Source organism: Mustela lutreola, chromosome 8, assembly GCF_030435805.1.
Source record: "Mustela lutreola isolate mMusLut2 chromosome 8, mMusLut2.pri, whole genome shotgun sequence".
NCBI classification, from domain to species: Eukaryota; Metazoa; Chordata; class Mammalia; order Carnivora; family Mustelidae; genus Mustela; species Mustela lutreola.
Window position 1 is genome coordinate 26,142,701 of NC_081297.1, and position 17,644 is coordinate 26,160,344.

Sequence of the window (17,644 nt, forward strand, 5' to 3'; positions counted from 1 at the left end):
TTTCTTTTCTTTTGTTTTGTTTTATTTTTTCAGTGTTCCAAGATTCATTGTTTATGCACCACACCCAGTGCTCCATGCAATACAGTGCGCTCCTTAATACCCGCCCCCAGGCTCACCCAACCCCCTCAGTTTGTTTCTCAGAGTCCACAGTCTCTCATGCTTCATCTCCCCCAATTCACTTTTCCTTCTGTGCTTTTGAGTGGGAAGCAGAAATGCTGTTGCTTATGCTAAGGAAGACCACATTTAATTTGGTAATTAGGTAAGAGTTCTGCGTGAGGGTTAGAAAGAGGGGCAAAGGGAATTTTGGAAATGTGAGGATAGGACAATCAGTTTGAGGCACATCCTCTGACAGTCTAATCTAGTTTCGCGACATTTAGAGCTGATTTTCAACCGTCTCAGAAGTGTTTGAGAAAATTTTTAACAATAACTACAAGAACAACAAGGAAGTATAACCCCATTTTAATTCATTTTGAGTTAAAAAAAAAAATATGAGGAAGGGGAGGATGTGAAATCAAACAATTACACTGTTATTAGCCTGATCCAGAACCACGGCTGTGTGAGTGGGTCTTAATACCTGCATCTTCTTGCCATTCCTCTCTTTTCCTCTTGGTTAGCTCACCTTTCTTTCTCAACACTTATAAGGAGGCTGGCCCCTCCTGCTACTTTCAAGGACTGATATTGGACCCCTGAATTCTGTGGTGATTGTTTGTGTTGCTGGGGTGTGGGTTACCGCCTAGGGGCAAGGGAAGTCTTCCCTCAGGGCAGGGGATATCCCAGTGTCAATCACACTGGGACAGAAGTGTCTAGACTGACAGCTCTCAGGAAGGAGAGAGAGCTCCCTTCTTTCTTTTAGGATCTTGCCTTTTGAGCCTGGTCTCTAAGGTGTCTAGATGAGCATGAGGGGGTAAAATGGTCATTACTAGACAGACAGATAGACATAAGGGGAGACTTACTGTAGGAATTGGCTCACACAGTTAAGGAGGCTAATAATCTGTTATCTGCAAGGTACGGAACTGGGAAAGCTGGTATCATATAATTCAGTCTTAGTCCCACAGTTTGAGAATCTGGGAGCTGATGTGTAAATCCCTAACTAAATCTCAAAATCAAGAGGCGGGAGCACTAGGGTAGGTGAAGATGGATGTCTCACCTCAAGCAGAGAGAGCAAATTTGCCCTTCCTCTGCCGGTTTATACTATTTTGGCTCTTAGTGGATTGGCTGATATCCACCCATTTTGGGAAAGGCCTTTACTCAGTCCTCCACTTCAAATGCTAATCTGTTTAGAGACACCCTCATAGCCACATCCAAAAATACTACATTCTAGCTACCTGGGCATCCCTTTACCCAGGCACAACCACATAATAGTATCAGCTGAACAGTGGAGAAGGGACAGGTGTGACTTCTCTTGGGCTGGATGTGTAAAGCGGAGGGCAGTGCCTTCCAAGGTTGTTGTGGCAGGACGGTGATGAGTGGAATCCCTAAGGAGAAAGTAAATGTCAGCAGATAAGGACATGGGCTGTGACCGCAGCCATCCTTCCCCCCCACATTATGATTTCATTTCTGGAGGCCAGTAGGTTGCCCTTATCATATTTAGCATACTTGCTCATACACCCCACTGGCCTCTGAGCTCTAAGAAAGCAAGAATCATGTCTTGTTTGCTCATATCCCCATAGTATCCCCTAACTCAGAATCTGCTATGTCATAGTTCTCAATAAATACAATCTGAAAAAATGAGTTCCACTGTTAGTGTTTCATCTATGAATTTTATATGGAAAATGACTAATATTCTTTATTTAAAGTTTTTTTTTCTTTAAAAGATCTTATTTATTTATTTGACAGAGATCACAAGTAGGCAGAGAGGCAGGCAGAGAGAGGGGGCGGGAAGCAGGCTCCCTGCTGAGCTGGGAGTCCGATGTGGGGCTTGATCCCAAGACCCTGAGATCATGACTTGAGTCAAAGGCAGAGGCTTTAACCCACTGAGCCACCCAGGCGCCCCAACTACATTCACTCTTAGGTCTTAGATTAGCCTTGTTAGTCTTTGGAGAGATCATTTGAGCCAAAATTTTGACTTTTATTTGTGACCCTGCTTAGAAATAGTTATGTTGGTGCCATGTTACTTTGGAATGTTTCTATTGTAGCTTTTTTAAATTGAAAAATTAATATTTATTTATGGTTAAAAAAAAAGTCACACAACAGGATGCACCATGAAAAGTGTCCCAGTCCAGATGTTTAGTGCCCCTCTCCAGAGGCAGATACTGCTGAGGCATATTTTCATAAATTTTCTATATAAGGATAAACACATACATGTATATATTTATGTAGGCATATTTATAGATGTGTACACATATTTAATACAATTTAAAGCATACCAGATAACTTGTTTCCAATTTGCTTTTGTCATTTAAAACATATCTTGGAGATTTTCCATGTTAAATTATTTGCCATGTTAAATTAACCACATTCCTTTCTTTTAAAAATCATATTAGAATAATATTCACATATGATTTAAGTTTAAACCGTATATAAAGATTTATAGTGGAAGAGAATCGTCTGCCTCACATCCTCACCTTGATCCCTCTTACCTTAAAGGCAACCTCTTTTACCTGTTTCAGTTTTCAGTATTCTATAGGTAGCACCGTATTATTATAAATAACATGTTTATGCTTCTGTTTCTTAATTTATTGATTTGAAATATTATCTATTGACATTCAGCTATGATTGATAACCATCTATCCTAGTAACATCATTTTGTCTGTATCAATTCTAGACATTACCATGAATTTTCTAATAAGACAGGTGAGCATTTAGCTACTTACTCTGTCCTGTATCTTCCCAGTATGGCTCCATCTCTATTTCAATTCCCCATCTGGTCACCTCTGTAGCCTCAGACACCACATATAACCATTTCTCTTTGCATCTACCATAAGGGGTCCTTCTAACTTTGAAATGTAAGAATATTAGCAAACCTATGCTTCTCTTCATGTATATCACCGCCTCACAACTTGTTCGTTTTTCAGAATCTCTCAGCTCTCCCTTCACTTTGCCATTGTCAAATTGATAATGTTTTCACCCTATTCTATAACCATAATGAAGTCATCTGTGATTTCCTGGTACCTGTGAGTCACATATTGATTGGAAATCTTTTAGTAGCAAGTGACACAAAAACTCAATTCACATAAATAAAACAGGAAAGGATATCCAGGGGAAAACACAATTTTTTTATGCAAAGCTTAGTATTTTCAAGACCTGGTTTCTTTCTCTCCACCTCTTAAATCCTGCCTTGTGCTAGTTCCATCCTGGGAAAGCTCTCTCCTCAAGGATACAACTTGTTGGCAGCTGCTCTAGCCTTATACTTCCTCAAGTTGGAATTGAGTTTCTCCAGTGGAAAGAAGAGAAAATTTCTTCCAAGCTAAATTTGGGATTTATTCTGATTGGAACAGTGTGTTCTCAGGTACATCCTTGAACCCATCACTGTGATCAGGGGTTCTGGGGATGTTGATTACTTAATACCCACCTTTGGAGCAGACCAAGAGTTCTACCCAAAAGACCGAAGGAGTGCTCCAAAAGGAAATCAGGGAACTGTTACTGAAAGAAAGGAGGAAAGGACGCTGGGCATCAACAATCACAAACACCCACCCTAAACCACAAACTCTAATGTCTGTAGTGTTCTCTTTACATACACTTATGAATTGATTCAGTGAAAGATACAGAGAGTGGTGGTTTCTGTGATCTAACAGTGATGCATTAAATTTTTTAGAATGTCATTAGCCAAACAAAACATCTTTGGGCCTAATTTTGCTTCAGAGTCACCAGTAGGCAACTCTTGTTCTATATATTAATTCTGAAAACTGAAAAAATGGGAATAGTGTTTAGATTATTACAGCTATGTAAACAATCTTTATAGTAAAGCAAATTAACATTTTCAAATTATCTAGGACCCTTGTCGTGACTCGTGTGGCACCCAAAGAGAATGTTCTTGGTATCAAGTTGCAAAGATTCTCCCCCCTTACTCTCCTCCCATCACTCAGAATCCATCTGTGCTGTAGTTCACTACATACTCTACCATATTTTGAATGGCAGATATCGCTGCCTACCTTATTGTTATTTCCTCATTCTTCCATTCTTCCTTGCTAGGATCTTTCTTCTTCCTTTGCTTATTGTCATTGATTTTGGCAGTTCTCAAATGTCTAGTGATGTCTTACAATCGATTTGTATTTTCACATGAGGGAAGAATTTGAAGATTTGGAGCTCTGTAAATGTTGCTGGGACTCAGTAAATTATGGGTTCACTTTAAATGGACAGGCAGAGAACTCTTAGCTATTATGTCGGGGCTGAAATAAAGAAGCAGATGGCCTTTACTCTTGGATATTGACATCCACACTAGTTACCCTTGTTAGTTCTTTAGACAGTTCATCAAACAGTTTAGGAAGAACTGATTGGACAGTTTTAAAAAATGTGTTTGACAGAGAGAGTGTGTGTGAGCATGAGCAGGTGAGGAGCAGAGGGGCAGAGAGAGAAACAGACTCCCTGTTGAGCAGGGATCCCATTGTGAGGCTCAATCCCAGGACCCTGAGATCATGACCTGAGCTGAAGGCAGATGCTTAACCCACTGAACCACCCAGGTGCCCCAAGATTAGATAGTTTTTAAAGATACATTTAAATAAGACCCTGACCCCACACTTTAACTTTTATTTTACTTATTCATGTTTACCTAATTAATTAATTAATTATATTTATCACCCACTCACTTTGTATCCTGTGTATTGTATAGGAAACTTGACTTCCATAGTCAGACCTTCAATTAATTCCACATTTTCAGGACTTTTCTTACATTCTGTTGTACCTGTTGCCCATGCAGTTGTATTCAACATGCTGGCTTTCTGGTTTTTGGTGTTTTTTCATTAATTAGTATTTCATCTGATTTTTGTTTTACAGGAATGTACTGAGTTTTCTTGTATGTTAACAGCCTTCTTTCTGTTCTCTTCAGTACTGTGAATTTAAGCCTTAAAAAAATTCCATTACTATTATCTTAATTATGTCTTAGAAAGGGAAGGATATAAATACATGTGCTTAGTTAGCATACCATATTAAACCTGAAGTCTCTACATCCTTCTTTTTAAAGCTGCATAGTGTTCAATTGTCTGAATTTTTAAAATATATATTAATTTATCTTCTACTGTTTAACAATTAATTTTGTGATTCCAAACACTTCTGCAATGAGTATTTCTGGACATATCTCTATGCATATGTATATCTGTAGAATAAATTTCTAGAGGTAGTGTGTTGAATTGAAGGTTGTTGGAAAGTTCCTCTTTGGAGCATGTGTGTATTTTTGGAAAGTGATATTGTATAGTGATTAAATGCATGAACTCTGGGGCCAGGTTGCTGGACTTATAATCCTGGCTCTCTTCCTTAGCAATGCTGTGACCTTGGGCAAGTTACTTAAGTTTCTGTGTCTTGTTTTTCCAATGGGTAAAAATAAGAATTAATAATATCACCTTTCTCTTAAGGTTGTAAGGATTAAATGAGTTAATTTGTTGAGACTCATGAGTGATAATAAGCACTCAATAACCATTATCTGTTATTGTTGTTATTTTAGCTAAGACTTAGCTACCATTAACTAAAAAGAAGCCACAATTCTGCACGGGCTGGAGTGGACACTCTGGCCAGAATTCCTGGATGTGCCCCTGAGGGAGGTGAGGTGGTCCCCATGGAAGGGCTGTAAGCTCAGGACCAAAAAGAGAGATACAACAGGTCTGGGGAGGGCTCAGAGGTTTTTTTGCCCAGGAGTCTACCAACTGTAGCCACCTGAAAGGTGCATCGTTAACTGCTGTCTCTCTAGTTCTAGATAGTGCTTGGTATATAGTTGACTGAATAAATGAATGAGTGAATGAAACCGAGTTTAAGAATTATTTTTACTTCTGTTTAATTCCATCCTGCCATCTGCAAGCCATTTTTGCTTTATTGTAAACATGCTCGGTGGTGAGAGGACCAAGAAGGAGCCATGTGAGGGAAGCATCTTGGAATCACCCTGCCTGAGGGGATCATAGTGACCACGGTAGAAAAGAGAAAAAACACGGTTTCTAGGGCTCCTCAGGAAGTCTGTTAGGCTGGTTGGGGAGCCTGCTAAAAGCCTGGACTTCCTGCTATTGTGAGGAGGGGGATTTATACTGCTTATACTAAGGTATTAAAGGAGAATGATCCCTCAAGACTGGGAAGTTTGGTATACCTGGGTTAGCACAGGGCTCGTTACATGGTAACCTCTCAGTAATCGCAACTTTTATATTTTATTTCCAAATTTAAAATCTGCATTTGATGCTATAGCCACCTTCCTCAAGCTGTATCTGACTTAGCATATGATGGCCATGACAGCCCAAAGGAATGTTCCCAGTACAGCTGTCATATCAATAAGATGATTGTCAGTTTGAGTGAAACTCAGAGGTCAGATAAAATACCAGTTATCTTGGACTTTCCACTAGCCCTTCTCAACAGCATAACCTTGTGTTAGTCTCTTGAAATTTCAAAGAATCATTTTCTGTCTCTGTAAAATAGGGGATTAGTGCTATGATATCTACCACCTGTTTGGTCTTAAGAGCACATCTTGACATTAAATTAAAAGAGAGGGGAAAATGAATAAATGGGAATGGGGAATATACCCTGAAGCCTTGACCTGAAAGTCACTATTAATGGTAAAACCATTACAGTATTATCTTTCTCTAACATTTCTAGCAGTTGCTTGGCTAAGGAAAAATCTCAGTTTTGAGCATATTCTTATAATTATTATTTTTCACCATTCACATATTGATGTGTTGAAAGCAGAAGATTTATGTTCAAAGGGGGTTTATTTTTCAAAATTAAGTAATACACACAGTAAAGGAATAGATCATACATTTACACATACATACTTGCATTAATTGCTCATTTTAGCTAATTTTTTTGTTTGTTTTGGTGTTGTTGAAAATTAATCATGGACTTAACATGAGTAGTGAAAAGGCAAACTAACAAAGACTCAATTATAATTACCAAAAGGAGGAATATGGATCCTGAAGCCAGGAAGCTTCTTTGAGGAAGATTCAAGAAAGATCCAGAAAAGTTCCTGTGACATCAAACCCAAACATGGATCTCTCCAGACAAAAGATTCAAATCTACCTCCTATTTTAATAATGAAACAGCTGCCAGGGTCAAGGACCCTCTAGAGGTCCTCGATCATGATGGGTAACTGGGTGGTGTTTGTTTTGTTTGGGAGAATAAATATTTGAAGGGGGTAACCAAAGAAGGTTATGCTGCTGTTATGATGTTATTGATACACAGGCTGACGCTATTATGGCGGACGCTATCAGACTACATTATCTTTATGCCTTCAAGGTAACCTGAAGCAACTGTCTTTTGACTTGGCACTGCCTAACACTGAAGCGTCTGCCCTGCCTGGGGACTGTAACCCAAGCCAACACATGCCTCACAGACAGCTTTCTTTAGCCACTGACAGCATAGAGGAACGAAGAGCGTGAAATTGCCCTGGGACAGACGCTTCCCGGAGGGGAATTGGGTGCTAAGTTTCTCTAAGAGAGGGTGGCATTGCCATCTCCTAATCTTCTATTTAAGGGTAACCACTAGAAAGTCCTTCTTTTCAGGAAAGGAAATAGTTACTGTAAGGAACCCCTGGAAAAGTTTCCCCCACTTTGAACTTGGCAATGTTTCACTGCAGGTCATGTCCACATGGAAAGCAAGGCTCACCAAAAGACTGAAATCTCCATCTAGAAGAATGCATCCTTTTCCATGCTCAGCTCTGCTTGCTTGTTTTGGGAATACAAGGGAGAATGCACCCTTTGATCAGCCCAGCACAGCTGATACTCATTCCACCATCTATGTTCAGCCCATGGCCAAAGCAGAGAGGCACTCATGTCACTCGAAAGGGGAAGAAGGAACTCCAGAGAAGAGGGAAGATTCCGGCATCTGTTCAGAGAAAAATGGCAGTGCAAATCTGAATTCAAGCAACCACACTTCCAATCAGCCTGCTGAGACCGCTGAGGATTCACCTGGGTCACTAGAAGGTAAATCGGACTGTGAAGCAGTTACTTTCCAGACTTCTATCCCCAGACCATCAATTATTGAAATGCCAACGGTGAGTTTTCCTAATGCTGTTATAGAAGGAATGGGGTCAGAGGAGAGTTTTGATCATTCAGTGGATGCCTTCAGGAAACAAACTTGTTTAATTTTTTTTTTAAAGATTTTTTTTTTTTAGATTTTATTTATTTATTTGACAGACAGAGATCACAAGTAGGCAGAGAGGCAGGCAGAGAGAGAGAGGAAGGGAAGCAGGCTCCCTGCTGAGCAGAGACCCCGATGTGGGGCTTGATCCCAGGACCCTGGGATCATGACCTGAGCTGAAGGCTCAGGCTTTAGCCCACTGAGCCACCCAGGCGCCCCAATATTTTTAGAGAATAAGACTTTGAGGAGAACTCTAACTAGTGAGAGGCAGTGTGTAAAGCCTTTTACATTCTCATAAGGTTCTCAAAGGATAGAGAAGGAGGCAATGAGAATAAGCACTGGGGCCTTAGCAATGGCCCAAACTGGCCTTTCATTAACTGTCCATGGTTTTCAGAGTAAACGTGTCTGAATAAAAGATTAGGGGTAAGATTGCCTGGGAAGGTTTTTTTTTAACTGGTACATGAATTTATTTATATGAAAATCCACAATATGAAAGATTAGATTATAGAATTAAGAGACTGCCCCTACTTAAAATAAACCATGTGGAATAATAGCAGTTTGGGAAAACTTGGAAATGATGATCACTTTATGCATAGCACTAAAGAAAGGAACTGACCTGTAAAACTATTAATAATATGGCTGTTCCTGTGATAGTTTCCAAACTTAGAGGCAGGAGAAGGAAGTTACTTTAAAAAAAAAAAAAAAAAAGTGTTGCTGCTCTCCAAAGGCATCATCTTGAGTTATTTATTTATTTAATCTGTTATTTATTTAATCTGTCTTCTTGTTGGAGACATTACTGAATTTTAATTGTTGACTATTCTGATTAGATTGGTCTACATAGCCATGTCAAAGTTCTTGGTAATCTCAAGAGGCAAGGTTTCTTGAATTTTGTTTTCCAGAGATACCTTTAGAGCATTTTTTTTGTCATATTCCTGGCCAAGTAGCTTAGGACCAGACTGAAAAAATCTGAGAAGTCTTTGGGGATCCATTACCAAGATACTCTGATTTTCAAAAATCACTGTTTTCCATAAGTTTAACAAACCATATTTTGTCTGGCTTGCTCACCATGAGGCCTCATTGGCATTGAAATCTATAAAACAGTGAATATAAGGTTAACATACATTTTTAAAAAATAGTTTCATTTGATATTCTACAGGCTTATCTTAAATTACTGAATCTTAGCTCTATTGTCTACAACTTTCTGTTCTGAGATTGGATAGAAGATTTCACTAAGCCCCCTGTTATAAATAGAACTATAATGGTTTTATTTTTTCCCCCTAACATCACCAAATCAAAACCTAAAACAAAGAAACAAAAGCAAAACCATGTATTGTTCAATTTTCAGTTTAAATCCATATCCAGATTAAGATATTTTTAGCAGGGGCACCTGGGTGGCTCACTTGGTTGAGCAGCTGCCTTTGGCTCAGGTCACGATCCCAGGGTCCTGAGATCGAGTCCCACATCAGGCTTCCTGCTCAGTGGACAACCTGCTTCTCCCTGTACCACTGCCTGCTGCTCTGCCTAGTTAGGCTCTCTATCTCTCTGTCAAATAAATAAATAAAATATTTTTTGAAAAAGATATTTTTAGCAGTACTATAGTTAACTGAGTGAACATCATGGCCAAGTTTTTATCTGTTGCATGTTAAAGGAACCAATGATTTATTGGTTTGATGAACTGGAAGATTCTGTTGGGTAGAGATTCCAACAACCCAGCACCCCCACCATATATTGTTAAATATGGCAACAAACACCAGGAAGATTTTATCTTCCTGTTTTAGTTGCATATTTGATACAGAGGCTCAAAGTAAATATGCATATTCATACATAACCAGTTAAACACAGTGGGTAACATCCATATTTATTGTCCACTTGTATAAGCAAAGTCACAGATAGACTACAGATGCGAGGCAGGGTTTATGATGGAATCAACACCAATGCAAGATTAAATATAAGGATCCCAAAGAAGACACACAAAAGACAGTTCAAAGGAGGTTGGAAAGGCACATTGCAATGGAGGTGGAATTTGAGATTGGTTTAGAAGGAGGGTTAGGATTTTTAAAGGCAGAGATGAAGGGGAGGACATTGCAATAAAAGAAAATTGTATGAATAAAACCATGGATATGGGGGAATGTGGCATAGGGGTAAGTACATCAGATTGGCTAAGATGAAGAAATACCTGGAAAGGTTGATGGAAGCCAAAAATGAGATGTCTTGAATACTGTGGGGTAATGGGGAAGCTTTGAGAATTTTGAGCAGAGAAAGGCCATGATTAGGGATTTCATAAAACAGGTAAAGCTTTGTAGGATGGATTAGAGTTGAGAAGACAGAGCTGGGGTCATTGTAAAGACCCCAGCCTAGGGATATCATAAAAGGAATGGTAGAAAGTTGAGGTGGAAGGGCCAAGGAGAACGAACCCCAAGGAGTACCAAGTACAGCAGTTGTATGGGTCCCAGACTGGGTGGCGAGGGAAGTGAGACCAAACTGGGAATGATGAAATGAAAACATTGTGAAACTAAGGCCAGGCTGCATGGGAGAAGTGGGCCTTGTGGGAGTGGTAAATGGGCGTCTATTGTAGTTCAAATGCAGGGAGCTAATATTTACAGAGCAATTGCCATATGCCAGTCATTCTTCGAAGTGTTTTATAGGGACCATGGTTGTAGTGAGGTGCATATTGTTACAATTCTCTGACACTTAAAGAAGGTAACACACTTGCTAATTTTGGCCATTCTAACTGGTGTAAGGTGATATCTCAATGTGGTTTTAATTTGAATCTCCCTGAGGGCTAGTGATGATGAACATTTTTTCATGTGTCTGATAGCCATTTGTATGTCTTCATCGGAGAAGTGTCTGTTCATATCTTCTGCCCATTTTTTGATATGATTGTCTGTTTTATGTGTATTGAGTTTGAGGAGTTCTTTATAGATCCTGGATATCAACCTTTTGTCTGTACTGTCATTTGCAAATATCTTCTCCCATTCCGTGGGTTGCCTCTTTGTTTTCTTGACTGTTTCCTTTGCTGTGCAGAAGCTTTTGGTTTTGATGAAGTCCCAAAAGTTTATTTTCGCTTTTGTTTCCTTTGCCTTTGGAGACATATCTTGAAAGAAGTTGCTGTGGCTGATATCGAAGAGATTACTGCCTATGTTCTCCTCTAGGATTCTGATGGATTCCTGTCTCACGTTGAGGTCTTTTATCCATTTTGAGTTTATCTTTGTGTACGGTGTAAGAGAATGGTCGAGTTTCATTCTCCTACATATAGCTGTCCAGCTTTCCCAGCACCATTTATTGAAGAGACTGTCTTTTTTCCACTGTATATTTTTTCCTGTTTTGTCGAAGATTATTTGCCCATAGAGTTGAGAGTCCATATCTGGGCTCTCTACTCTGTTCCACTGGTCTATGTGTCTGTTTTTATTCCAGTACCATGCTGTCTTGGTGATCACAGCTTTGTAGTAAAGCTTGAAATCAGGTAGCGTGATGCCCCCAGTTTTATTTTTGTTTTTCAGCATTTCCTTAGTGATTCGGGGTCTCTTCTTTTTTTTTTTTTTTTTTTTTTTTTTTTTTTTTTTTAAGATTTTATTTATTTATTTGAGAGAGAGCACAAGCAGGGAGAGAGACAGAGAGCAAGGGAGAAGCAGACTCCCCACTGAGTGCGGAGCCCCACGCAGTGAAGGTCTGGTTGCTCAATGCAGGGCTCCAAGTGGGGCTCGACATGGGCCTCAACCCAGGGCTTCATGCAGGGTCTCATGACGTCAGCAGAAGGCAGACATTTAACTTACTGAGCCACCCAGGCACCCCTACCTTACTTCCTTCAAATGGTCTCAAATCTTCAGGCTGAATCAAAGAGACGCAGGTGCACCTCTGGGGCCCTTACACAAAACCTGAGGCTTAAGAAGGACGAATGTGCTCACTCCTAAAAGCGGGGTCCATTTTTCAGAAACCAAAACCCAGTGGGCTTAAGGCTGATCCCTGGCAAAATTCCAGGCTGGCTTAGTTAGCAGACAGTTTGTGAGTCTGGGTGGAATAAAGGGGTAAAAATCCCTGGACTCAACCTGATTTTCCAAGGAAAGGTTAGACTAACCACCACTGATGTTTGCTGAGCACAGACTAAGGGCCAGGCTCCAAACACGTCCCTCATTCGGGCCTCACAAAATCCTATGCTGCAAGTGCATATTATTATTATCTCGGGGTCTCTTCTGATTCCATACACATTTTTGGATTATTTGCTCCAGCTCTTTGAAGAATACTGGTGGAATTTTGATCGGAATGGCATTAAAAGTATACATTGCTCTAGGCAGTATAGACATTTTAACAATGTTTATTCTTCCAATCCAAGAGCATGGAATGGTCTTCCATCTTTTTGTGTCTTCTTCAATTTCTTTCATGAGTGTTCTGTAGTTCCTTGAATACAGATTCTTTACCTCTTTGATTAGGTTGATTCCCAGGTATCTTATGGTTCTTGGTGCTATAGTTAATGGAATCGATTCTCTAATTTCCCTTTCTATATTTTCATTGTTAGTGTATAAGAAAGCCACTGATTTCTGTACATTGACTTTGTTTCCTGCCACCTTGCTGAATTGCTGTATGAGTTCTAGTAGTTTGGGGGTGGAGTCTTTTGGGTTTTCCATATAAAGAATCATGTCATCTGTGAAGAGAGAGAGTTTGACTTCTTCATTGCCAATTTGGATACCTTTTATTTCTCTTTGTTGTCTGATTGCTGTTGCTAGGACTTCTAATACTACGTTGAACAAGAGTGGTGAGAGTGGGCATCCTTGTTGTATTCCTGATCTCAACGGGAAGGCTGCAAGCTTTTTCCCGTTGAGGATTATATTTGCTGTGGGGCTTTCATAGTTAGAATGGCCAAAATTAGCAAGAAAGGAAACAACATGTGTTGGAGGGGATGTGGAGAAAGGGGAACCCTCTTACACTGTTGGTGGGAATGCAAGTTGGTGCAGCCTCTTTGGAGAACAGTGTGGAGATTCCTCAAGAAATTAAAAATAGAACTTCCCTATGACCCTGCAATTGCACTCCTGGGTATTTACCCCAAAGATACAGATGTCGTGAAAAGAAGGGCCATCTGTACCCCAATGTTTATAGCAGCAATGGCCATGGTCGCCAAACTGTGCAAAGAACCAAGATGCCCTTCAACGGACGAATGGATAAGGAAGATGTGGTCCATATACACTACGGAGTATTATGCCTCCATCAGAAAAGATGAACACCCAACTTTTGTAGCAACATGGACGGGACTGGAAGATATTATGCTGAGTGAAATAAGTCAATCAGAGAGAGTCAATTATCATATGGTTTCACTTATTGGTGGAGCATAACAAATAGCACAGGGGACATGGGGAGTTAGAGAGGAGAAGGGAGTTGGGGTAAACTGGAAGGGGAGGTGAACCATGAGAGACTATGGACTCTGAAAAACAATCTAAGGGTTTTGAAGGGGCAGGGGTTGGGAGGTTGGGGTACCAGGTGGTGGGTATTAGAGAGGGCACGGATTGCATGGAGCACTGGTGTGGTGCAAAAATAATGAATACTGTTATGCTGAAAATAAATAAAAAATAAATTTTAAAAAAAAGAAGGTAACACACTTGCCTAAGGTCACAGCAGGAGGAAGTGGTAGAGCCAGGATTGAAACTCAGCTCCTTATTATTGCTTGGGTGGTGTTTAGGGATTTACAATCAAATATGCACACATGATCTCACTTGATATGCCACCAAAGTAAAATTCTGTGTGTGTATGTGTATGCATTTATATGTAAGTGTATCTGTATATATAATGATTACCATTATTATATGCTTTTTATTAATTGGCTTAACCTTTTAAAAATCTTAGATTCATGATGTACAATACTATGGAAAGGGTCACTTCCTACTTTGTATTCTGTTGATGACAAGACTTTGTTGATGACATGGTGGGACTGTTTTGAGATCTTTTGATAAAAGTGCAGTGGAACTGCCCAGATTTTTCATTACCTAGTAATTTTTGTAGTGACATGTTACCCTCAGCAGATGATGAATGGGCTTCTTTTATTATAATCTTGCCTGGAGGCAAAAGTATTTCCCTTTTAATTCACTGATTCTCATCATTTAAACTGCCGTGGTAGAGACAACAAATAATACTCTTTTTTAGAGCTTCAGAATATAACCATAGCTAAGAAATGGGGACAAGTCCCTCTATTTTTAGTTACCTGGTGTTCAGACAAGAGGGTGATTCTTTAAAATCTGTAACAACATCTGGTCTGAGAGGAAAAGCTCAAGATAGGCCAAGTGAACTAATTAAAAAAGGTGTTTGTTTGTATAAATGTATATGCACATATCTGTATTTATGAAGTGATACCAATTAGTCTTCAACCTTTTTGTGGCCATCTCTTCCCTCTTCCAGGCCTGAAATCGAGGTGAATTAACCCTAACACTGGAACATTTTACAACTTCTGGTATTTTCTGATTGTATTTTTTTTTTTAGTGGTCTTGTAAATGAAATGTCTAATAATTGTTGGGATTGTGGAGTTAATGAAACACAGCAGTATGCTGTTTATTTTTCTGGTCAGGAGTTTTTGTGTTCTTATTGTGTGCCAGGACAGCCCTAGCCCTGAGCTTCCATTCCAATGGGAGATAGAGTAAACAGGTGGTGTCAATGCAATATGAGAAGGCTTACAGTCCCAACAATGGACACCCATAATAGCACATGGAAGAGGCTCCCATCTTAGACTTGGGAAGAGAGGGGAGGCTGGAATACAAGGAGGAGAAGGGTTTTTACCCTATTCTTTTAAAACTGCCTTCCTAAATGAACAGTGCTATTTTTCTCCTCACTCTCTCACCCTTCACAATGTTGGCAGTGTAAGAAAGACACAGTGGGGGTGCCTGGGTGGCTCAGTCAGTTAAGCGTCTGCCTTCGGCTCAGGTCATGATTCCAAGGTCCTGGAATTGAGTCCCACATCCGGCTCCCTTCTCAGCTGGGAATCTGCTTTCCCCTCTCCCTCAACCTGCCTCTCCCCCTGCTTGTGCTCTCTCTCTAATAAACAAAGAAAATCTTAAAAAAAAAAAAAAGGCACATTCCACATATGTTCCCACATGAAACAGCTGAAGACTTTAGAATAGATTAATAGTTTCAGAGACTTTCTACGGCAGTAGTTAAGTTTTTATCCAGTTCTTACTCCAACAAGGTAGACTGTCTAACCCAGGAAGAGAAAGTAATTGTGGTATAGGAAATCGTTCCTTGGTATGTTTTTTGTTTGTTTGTTTAAGATTTATTTATTTGAGAGAAAGCAAGAGAAAGAGTGGGAGAGACTGCGTGCGCAAATGTACGAGTTGGGGAGGGACAGGGAAGAAGGGAGAGAATCTTGAGCAGACTCCCGCTGAGGGTGGAGCCTGACACGGGGCTCAATCTCAGGACACTGAGGTCATGACCTGAGTTGAAACCAAGAGTCAGTCATGCAAGTGACTGAGCCACCCAGGTGCCCCAGTCTTGGGTATTTTTAACTTAAAGTTAGTTTTGTAATAAGGAAGGGGAAACAGGGCCTATCTTGGAGTTGACAATTGCACTGCTTTTTATAATAGGCCAGGTTTTGCTAATAGAGAAGAGGTAACCAAAACTTCGCTAGAGCCCAACCTTAGGCAGTCACTGCTTTTTAGGGTCTGAGTTACAGTAATATCATCTAGAAATGAAGTTTTGTCAATTATCCTTCTATAAGACGTAGTTCCTTGATACCTACACTTCGAAGAGCCTGATGTATAAATCAGAATGACTGGGGTTGTCAGCCTTGAGGACTGTCAGGGTAGGGCTTACTAAGCCATGTACTTTCTACACAGGAAAATTATCCATAAAAAGAAATGATAACCAGAAATCTGTTGGAGAGTACAGATTTAGAGGAGGAGGGGTTACATATTTTTATTATAGTAAAATATATGTAACATAAAATTTACAATTTTAATTATTTTAAAATATACAGTTCGGTGGCATTAAGTATTATCCACAGCCATGTGCAACCATCACTACCATCCATCTCCAGAACTCTTTTCATCTTCTGCAACTCAGACTCTATATTCATAAAACACTGACTCCCCATTCACCATTCACCCTTCTCCTCATCTCCTGGCAACCACCATTCTACTATCTGTCTCTGTAAGTTTAATTATTCTCAGTACCTTGTATAATTGGATTCAGACTTTTGTGTCCAGCTTATTTCACTTAGCATGTCCTCAAGATTCATCCATGTGGAAACATGTGTCAACACATCCTTCCTTGTTAAAGCTGAATAATATTCCATCATATGTATATGCTATATTCTGTTTACACATTTATCTGTCAATGGATGTTTACATCATTTCCACCTTTTGGCAACTGAGAATAATGCTGTTATGAACACGGGTCTACAAATATCTCTTCAAGACCCTGTTTTCAATTCTTTTGAATATATACCCAGAAGTAGAATTGCTGTATCATATGGCAATTCTATCTTTAATTTTTCTAGGGACTGATATACTGTTTTCTATAGTGATTGAACCAAATACTCCCACCAGCAGTGCACAAAGCCTCCCATTTCTCCACATTCATTCTACCATTTGTTTTTAAAGTTTTGTTTATTTGTTTTGGTAATAGTCATCATAATGAGAATGAAGTGGTATCTCATTATGGTTTTGATTTTCATTTCTCTAATGATTAGTGATACTATGCTTCTTTTCATGTGCTTATTGGCTATTTGTGATTTTTGGAGAAATGACTATTCAAGGCTTTGCTTATTTTTTAAATCAACTTGTTTATTTTTTGTTGTTGAATTAGTGTCCTTGGATGTACAAATATTTCAATTTTGACAAAACCCAACTTACCTATTTTTTTTCTTTTGTTGCCTGTGCTTGTGGTGTCACATTCAAAAAAATCATGCCAAATCTAATACTATTAAGTTTTTCTCTAGGTATTCTCTAAGAGTATATGTTTAGGTCTTTGATCTATTCTGAGTTAATTTTTGTATATGGTGCAAAGTGAGGGTCCAAAAGCATTCTTTTTCATATGGATATTCAATTTTCCCAACACTATTTGTTGAAAAGACTGTCCTTTCCCCTTTAAATGGTATTGGCACCCTTGTGAAAAATCATTTCACCATATACGTGAGAGTTTATTTCTGGACTCTCTCTGGACATTTCATTGGTTTATTTGCTTGTTTTTATGTAACACACTGTTTTGATTACTGTAGCTTTGTAGTAAGTTTTGAAACCAGTAAGCCTGAAACCTCCAATTTTGTATTTCTTTTTCAAGACTGTTTTGGCTACTTGGGATTCCTTGAGATTCCATATGAATTTCAGAATAGATTTTTTTTCTATTTTTGCAAAAAAAAAAAAAAAACAAAACCCACAACCCATCATTTGGATTTTAATAGGTATTTCAGTGAATCTTTAGATTGCTTTGGGTAGTACTCTCGACAATATTGGGTCTTCTAATCCAT

At 39.3% G+C, this 17,644-nt stretch overlaps 1 protein-coding gene across 1 annotated transcript in view; it reads left to right on the forward strand.

The window, feature by feature from the left end:
* The first annotated feature begins 7,705 nt into the window (after positions 1-7,705).
* FAM107B (family with sequence similarity 107 member B) overlaps positions 7,706-17,644 on the forward strand; it is a 227,850-nt gene continuing 217,911 nt past the window's right edge. The window contains exon 1 of the mRNA XM_059184082.1: positions 7,706-8,119. Coding sequence (XP_059040065.1) covers positions 7,706-8,119 — 414 coding nt within the window. The remainder of the gene's footprint in view (positions 8,120-17,644) is intronic.